This window comes from Rhyacophila brunnea, unplaced genomic scaffold, assembly GCF_057557595.1.
Source record: "Rhyacophila brunnea isolate RB1 unplaced genomic scaffold, BYU_Rbru_1.0 scaffold_8, whole genome shotgun sequence".
NCBI classification, from domain to species: domain Eukaryota; kingdom Metazoa; phylum Arthropoda; class Insecta; order Trichoptera; family Rhyacophilidae; genus Rhyacophila; species Rhyacophila brunnea.
In genome coordinates, this window is record NW_028233350.1 from 16501703 (window position 1) to 16509492 (window position 7790).

The 7790-nt window shown below is 33.1% G+C and overlaps 1 protein-coding gene across 1 annotated transcript; it reads left to right on the forward strand.

Annotated features, from left to right (window-relative positions):
• Positions 1–6851: 6851 nt before the first annotated feature.
• Positions 6852–7274, forward strand: LOC147063976 (uncharacterized). Its single transcript, XM_085959127.1, has one exon. The coding sequence runs from the start codon at positions 6852–6854 to the stop codon at positions 7272–7274; it is 423 nt and encodes a 140-aa protein (XP_085815253.1).
• The last annotated feature ends 516 nt before the right edge of the window (positions 7275–7790 follow it).

Below are 7790 nucleotides of genomic sequence, written 5' to 3' on the forward strand. Positions count from 1 at the left end.
TGAATTCCAATTTTGCACTGAACTACTTACAGTGGTGTTGCACAATAATCGTTAGAAACAAATCAATACCCTGCAAATTGCATAATTGATTTCAATGAGCTTTTGATTGGCATACCTACTATAAATTACATAAAGCTTAATTAATATGAACAAATAGTCAATAAGCTCGTAAAATATTTAATATTGATGGTTATTTATTAGCAACATTGTGCAATCACGAAAATTCCAGTGTAAAATAATATGTAAGTGAAAGATTTCTTCAGTTTGGACTATTCTTTAACCCATAAGGCGGCACAAAACAGAATAACTAAATTTTGTTTAAACATAATTCATAATTTGTTTAATTGCCAAAATATTTTCTATAGCAAGAAAGCGGCGCTAAAAAGTATATGAGCAAATATTTGACTTAATTATTGTTTGATTAAACCTAAATCACAGGGTATTTAAAATGTTATCTTTGTTAACGTGGATTATTTTACGTGCAGCGTAATGCGATTACATATTTATGTCATCTTCTTTTTATTTGGTTAAGCAACCCAGAGTGGCCCCGCGCAAGTCCAAGTAGTAGATTCCAAGTTTGACGATCCATTACTTCCATGCTTCAATTCAAAACACCGATGCACATAGTTTATGTTTATGACATCGTAACCTCGCCTCCATTTCAAATTATTTTGAGCTTTCGTACAATACCTACCTGCACATCATGTCCTGCCCGTCGAAGTCATCTGATCCTAATATGACTCGTGATGTATACAAGTCAAAACATACATATAATCATATCAGTAATATACTTGATAATGATCGATCACATATGTGGTATCCGTGATAACCGAGCGGTTACGCGTTAGGCTTATAATATTGCGGGTCCCGGTTTGAATCCCAGGTCTAGAAAATTCACATGCTGTTTTTCAGTGCGTCTTTGGACCTAATAGGTTCAGCAAGTGGCTGACAGTCATTTGTCGTCCAAACAAATAAAATGTTAATACCTACAACCCCCACTCCGTGGAGGCCCACATGATCTTTTTAGTATTGAACATGATAGAAAAAATCCGTGTTATCCCTGGACAAGATACCATCATAAAATTCTACCCTAACCCTTTCAATGTGTATTTTGGACTCAGAGTATGGACCTAATAGGTTAAATAAGTAGCTTACACCTCTTTCTCGTAAAATGTATATTAATTCTAGATCCATATTATGATCTTCTTAGAATCGAACATGTTAAAAAAAAAATATTGAATTTTTTTTAAATACACACATGCAATTAAAATGTATAAAACTTGATATTTTCTTGTATGGCGTCAATATGTTGGATACGTCTAAAATTCTCAGGGAAGCTATTTGTACGTTTGGCTTTCTGTTATAAATTAGATTATGTCTTTTTGGATGTTTTTAAATTTTATTAAAATGTTTGTATATTCTCAACAAACTAAAATTTAAAAACATTCATGATTTTATCACAGAAACCCAACCTTACAAAAAGCTGCCTTGAGAATTGAGGTTTTTAGACTTATCAATATAATTTCACGCCATACACGGATTTTATTTACTCTTCTATGTTAAAAGTTTGCCGACACCTAGTATGTATAAGTACTTACATAATTTTGCTAAGAACACAATACTAATATTGTCGTCGTTCCTGTGGTTTTTTTTTTAATCTACATGATAATAAAGTATAAAAACTAAGTATCCATGTAAAATGTATAGTTAGTATAGCCGTTAGTTTATTAGCTGTTATATGTATTATTTGGGGGATGAACGTATTGTTATTCTCACCCCCGATATTATGTTTAAGTTCAGATGATTGTTTGTGTGTGAATGACATAATATGTTCGGGCAGTGATGAATAGAGACACGAGTTGGTATTTTCTTGGTTTTATTATAGTAATAAAGTTCGGTAACACGACACTAGGAAATGCATAAAATTAATTCTAATTTGAGTTTAAAGGTTTAAATTATTATACTTTGGAAGTTAGATATTATGAGATACGGAGCAGTGGCGCGTGTCGACTACATTTTAGTAAAGTTCAAGGACGACCGTGTTTTCGTTGCATCATTGCCTATGGTCTATAAATGACCATAAACTACAACATGGCATCTACAGGTAGGATATTTAAAAAAATATTTATTTCTATTTTAAAAATAATGTTGATACGAAGAAGGCGCAGTTTATATAAAGTATTGAGAACCAATGTACTTTTGTTCATGAAAAACAGAACTGAATGTTTAAAGGTTTAAACCATGTAATAACCACCCCTCTAAATTTAATAATCAAAACTGATTAGATAGTAACTATTTTCTATTAAGAATTCGCAAATGTACCTACACAAGGAAACTTTTTAATTAAGTCAGATTCTGAGTGCGATATCAGAATAAGATTATACATAGCTGATAAGAAGAGGCTACATCCCAAACTTTGGCCGTAGGATTTTAGTTCAATTCACAGCTTAAAGCGTAGCGACACACCTATCTAATTTTATAATGTTACATAACTATTAATCATAGGTCAACATAATTTTATATGTATCTATTAATTACTTTTGCGAAATTATTTAATGTAATTTTTGTTTAATAATAATATACTTACTTGTATATTAGTTAGGGCTTTAAAAACCTGGGGTATATAAAACTATTTCAATATCGACTAAAACCACGCTGGTCAAAGCGGTTGAGGTTATTATTTATTAAAAATCAACCATTACGCTCCTTTCACATTATACAGTTTTGACCGTACGGCAAAAAATCTAACTGCGACAATCTTTTGGTGGCGTGAACCAGAGCATGGCCTTTTTCACATTACACGGCGATGATTAAAAACCGAAACGGCGCCGTCTAGCAGCCGTCCATTCCATTGTATTGACGGCGCCCGGACGGCCACCGTTGACTCAGTAGTGTACGTGACGATTTTAAATCGACAACATTCAACCACAAACTGAGCTTGTGATGGAAAAAAACGTACATAAACCGTATAGTGTGAAAAGAGCGTGAACTTGTTGCCAATTCGGATTTTTACCGTTCGATTTTATCCGTATGGTTAAAACCGTATAGTGTGAAATAAGGGCTATATTTCGAACTGGGGTAGGAACTATTGGCATATTTTTTGGATAATAAATTTTTATCAATAGAAAAATCATAGTTTTCGAAAATTGTAAACCTTGCGGACATATTCACAAAATAAAATGAAGTTTGATTTTAGGTTCCCTTTCTCCACCCGTCATGTAATGTACAGCCATGGATATTAAGAGCCGCCTTCCATGACACTTAAAACGTAAAGATTGTACGTGCTCACTTTGCTATCCCGATACGGAGCCGCACGGGACTGATGTAACAACCATGCACTGCGGTGCTTAAAAAAAGATTTTGTGACATCACTCAGTGACATTAAGTGGTATCTATATCCGCATACTGAATATCAAGATTTGAATTCGATGATGACTCTACGGAGGAATTGGGATCAATTCGATTAACTGCTATTCATACGACGCTGCAAATGCCTCAAAGTCGGCCTCGGTTGATGAATTATGAAAATAAATATGTTTATCACTCCAATGAATAATCGTTAACGGCCCACATGCTCAGCGTATGTCAAAATTGAGGTTTAATGCTATTTTCAGAGCATAACCCTGGACATTCCTGTCTGCCATGTGTTTAGAATATGTAAATCTTGCCCATTTTTTAAATAATAAAATGCCTAATTCTTGTCAAATTTGGGATCACAGAGTTATCAATATAATTTTTTATCGTAAATATTTCACTATAATAATGTCGACATAAATTTTACTAATGGTTTTATAAATGCTTTTAAAAATTAATAAATATAGAAAATCTTAATACCACTGCATATGGGTGTACTAAAATATGACTATATTCTAAAACATTAGATCGAGAGGTTTAAAATAATACTATTTTATGTAATAAAAATACTTTATGCAGTCATCAAATGTTCAAAATAAATATAAAGGATAATAAGGCTTCAAAATTATATAAATATATTATCTACAACGTTTAAGGAATGTTCAGGATCATGCTTTGAAAATAGCAAAAAACCTTCATTTTGACCTACGCGGCGCACGTACCCCCTTAACATTTTAATGCAAGTGACACAAACTTTCACTAGGTACCTACTGTCTTTTGCCTAAGATGCAGTTTTCGAGTTTATGTTACCCTATTTAAGGGAAGTTGTAATATTCAACCATACGTAAGAGTGTTTTGTGAGTAAAATAAATTGAGAAACGCTGATCTAGATGATACGATATGCCTCACATAATACGCTATAATTTAGTATCATTGTGAAAATAGCAAGTATTTATTAACTCATATGCTTTAGTGCAGTTAAGTCTAACCGGTAGCTCGTCAGTGCATGGTAACCAAATAAACTATTTGAAGGCGAATCTGTATCATTCTGTAATGATAATGACAATTTTTTGACTTTTTATGTGAATGTAATATTGGAAATATTGATAGTACCTACTGGAAGAGTTGAAGTATTAATATTCAAGAAAAAAATGGCAATGAACACAATTGATGAAGCAGTTTATTAATAAAATATGTTAACTCCGTAATGAAAATCAAAACACTTCTTGGAAGCAAGGTGGAGGGTGGCGCCAGCCTAAGAGTAGGGAGAAGGAAACATGGCAGTGGAATGGATAGGATGGTAAAACTGATTGGTGAGCAACTGCTCTCAATCGGGGGAATATTAATTAAGTTCTTAAAGACTTAGCGGCGTCAGCTCTACGGGCATAACGCGCTGAACAGATTGAAAATAGGTTAACATTTCGTGCTAGGGACGACAAAGGGATGCGGAAATACCTACGGCAGGTAGCTTCCTACTTAAAACTTAAAAAAAATGGAATTTATACTAATAGATTAATTCGATGGCCGGAGGGGAACAATAACATAAGTCGAATTTTAAGATTTTTTTAAAATGGAATTTATTATTGTATTATTTTATATTTTTGTAAACAAAAGAATGTTGCATAAATCAATGACTTATTTTGTAATGATATTTTTTATAAATTAAGGAAAGATTTCTTTGAAAAACTGTCACCAGACTGAGTCCTGAAAAACATGCAATATTAAATTATGTTTCTCTTTTTTGAAAAATGAAGTCCTATATACAAGTTTAGCATCCACTTCCCAAACTCATTGGTCGCAAAGCTTCTGAATATTTTTTACAATAAATCGTCTCTGTTCTGGCAGAACACATTAACTGGAGAATACGAGTTTTGAGTAATTTGACTTTGAAGTTGTTAAAATGTTTGAAATGTTCTATCATGTGAGTTTATTAAGTAATCGTAAAAAGGATGACTTTAAAATAAAGACTGTTTATTTATTCAGAAGGTTTCCAGACGGTAAAGTTTGAAATAAGGAACATTTTGGTATAACTAACAATATGTCATTTTTTCGAATTAGTGTCTTCTGCCAGAACAGTAACGAAATAATTATTTAAGTAGGTTTATATTTTAATTTGTCAGATAAAAATAAATTATGCAAAGTTGTTATTAAAATATTTATATTGACCAAAAATAAAACTATTTAAAAAAGAATTAAATGCATGGAGACAATATTAAAAGCCAATAAATTAATATTTCGTACTAAAAAGAGCAACTTTTCTGCACTTCAGCACCAAGAATCTACTGATATTACAAATTACGCACATTTAAAAGCTTTTATTAGATATCAGTATAAATCACAACTTTATGACGATTTGGTTTTCTGCGGAGGGGGTGGGGGGTCGGTGATTATTTTTTCAGATTTTGCTATAAACAAGTTTGGGCCTGCACGACAGAATGTCCGTGTTTGAAACGTTGGGTTACGGTTTCGAACCTACAGCAGGTGATACCTCATGTTGATTGTTTCAATGTGTATTTCGTCCTTGTTCTGGCAGAACATACTAACTGGAGAATAGTTTTGAGTAATTTGACTTTGAAGTTGTTAAATTTTTTGAAATGGTCTATCATGTGGTTTCGTAATCGTAAAAAGGATGACTTTAAACTAAAGTCTGTTCATTTATTAAGAAGGTTTCCAGACGGTAAAGTTTGAAATAAGGAACATTTTGGTATAACTAACTCAATATGTCATTTTTTCGAATTAGTGTCTTCTGCCAGAACAGTGACGATTTGATCCAATAGGTTGGGTGAATCAGTCCTAACTAGAGATTCCAATCCCGGGATCCCGAACTATTTTCGATACCTATGAATCCCGGGATTGGTAAACATAATCCCGAAACTTTCGGGATTGAGTTTTTTTTATCAATTTTTATGGAAAATAAAATAAAAACGAAAATATAACAGAAAATATACTTATAGTAACATACAACTACATTAGAAATATACTGAGTTTGAATGAAGTTTGATCTATTACCCATGTGTTGCCAATTCATTTTATTTTTTAACATAAATTAATAACAATGAGAAAGATTGGAAAAAACAATGCTTCGCACTTTTAACAAAGTGATTCCACCATGGATTTTAATGCATTTGTCATTTTTTATTTTATTTGAACTTGTATTTGTATTATTTGTCATCTTTTCATAAATAAATAAAACTGTTTTACTTTCTCATTATTATTTATATTACATTATTAATTACTCCATTAAACCTATGTATGTATTTTCAAGACAAAATACATGAGTGTAAGTAAGTCCCATATAGATGACAGAACATGCACAGTGAATGGAGTCCCATTAGAGAGAACACATTCCATTATATACCTGGGTTGCACTCTGGATGATGACTGGAACCATACCACGGAATTGAGATGCCGAATCGAGAAAGCCAGGGTGGCGTTTACTCGTCTAAAAAAAAGTATCATGTAGCCATGATAATATACACCTGGGAATCAGAACTAGAATGGTGAGATGCTACGTCTTCTCGGTCCTCTTATATGGAGTAGAGGCTTGGACGCTCACAGAAACGATTCTCAAAAAACTTGAAGCTTTTGAAATGTGGGTGTATAGGCGCATGCTTCGTATCAGCTGGAAGGACAAATTTACAAATGTCGAGGTGATGTCAAGGATGAAAAAGACCAAAGAAATAGTCAAACTAATAAAAACCAGGAAACTGGCATACTTTGGCCACATCATGCGCCATCCCGAGAAGTATCGCCTTCTACATCTCATCATTCAAGGGAAGATCTCCGGTAAGCGATGTCCTGGTAGAAGAAGAACGGCCTGGCTCAAAAACCTCAGGGACTGGTTTGAGATCAGCACTCCATCCCTATTCAGAGCAGCGACGGACAGGGGCCAAATGGCCAAATTCATCGCCGACGTCTGATAACGGATATGGCACACAAAGAAAGATGTATTTCCAAGATTGAACGTACACAATATAACCAATAAATGTCTTAAATAGTATAAATTATACTAGATTTATTTTTGACAGATTTTACAACGTTATTTGTATACATAAAAATTTTATATTAACGGGATCGTCAAATCGTAATCCCGAAATCAAGATTTTGGCTCGGGATTGTATCCCTATTCCTAACTACTTTACTGCAATTTGTAAAAAGTATGTTAATAGTATTAATACCTCTAGTATGCGAAGGCCCTGAAGCCTTGTTTTCATTAGTAGAGTTAACGTTAGTCTACTTTGGCAAGTATTAGCATTCCTTCTGACACTGTCAGTGAAAATCTTATTGGTATAGTATTAGACATAATATAAATAATAGTAGTGACTACTGTCTATCGAAAAGTATTGAAGTGATAAAATTTGGAAAGTAAAAAAATAGGCAATAATTAAATCATACTGACCTATCGTATTTGTAGATCTTCCAAAAAACTACAGGGG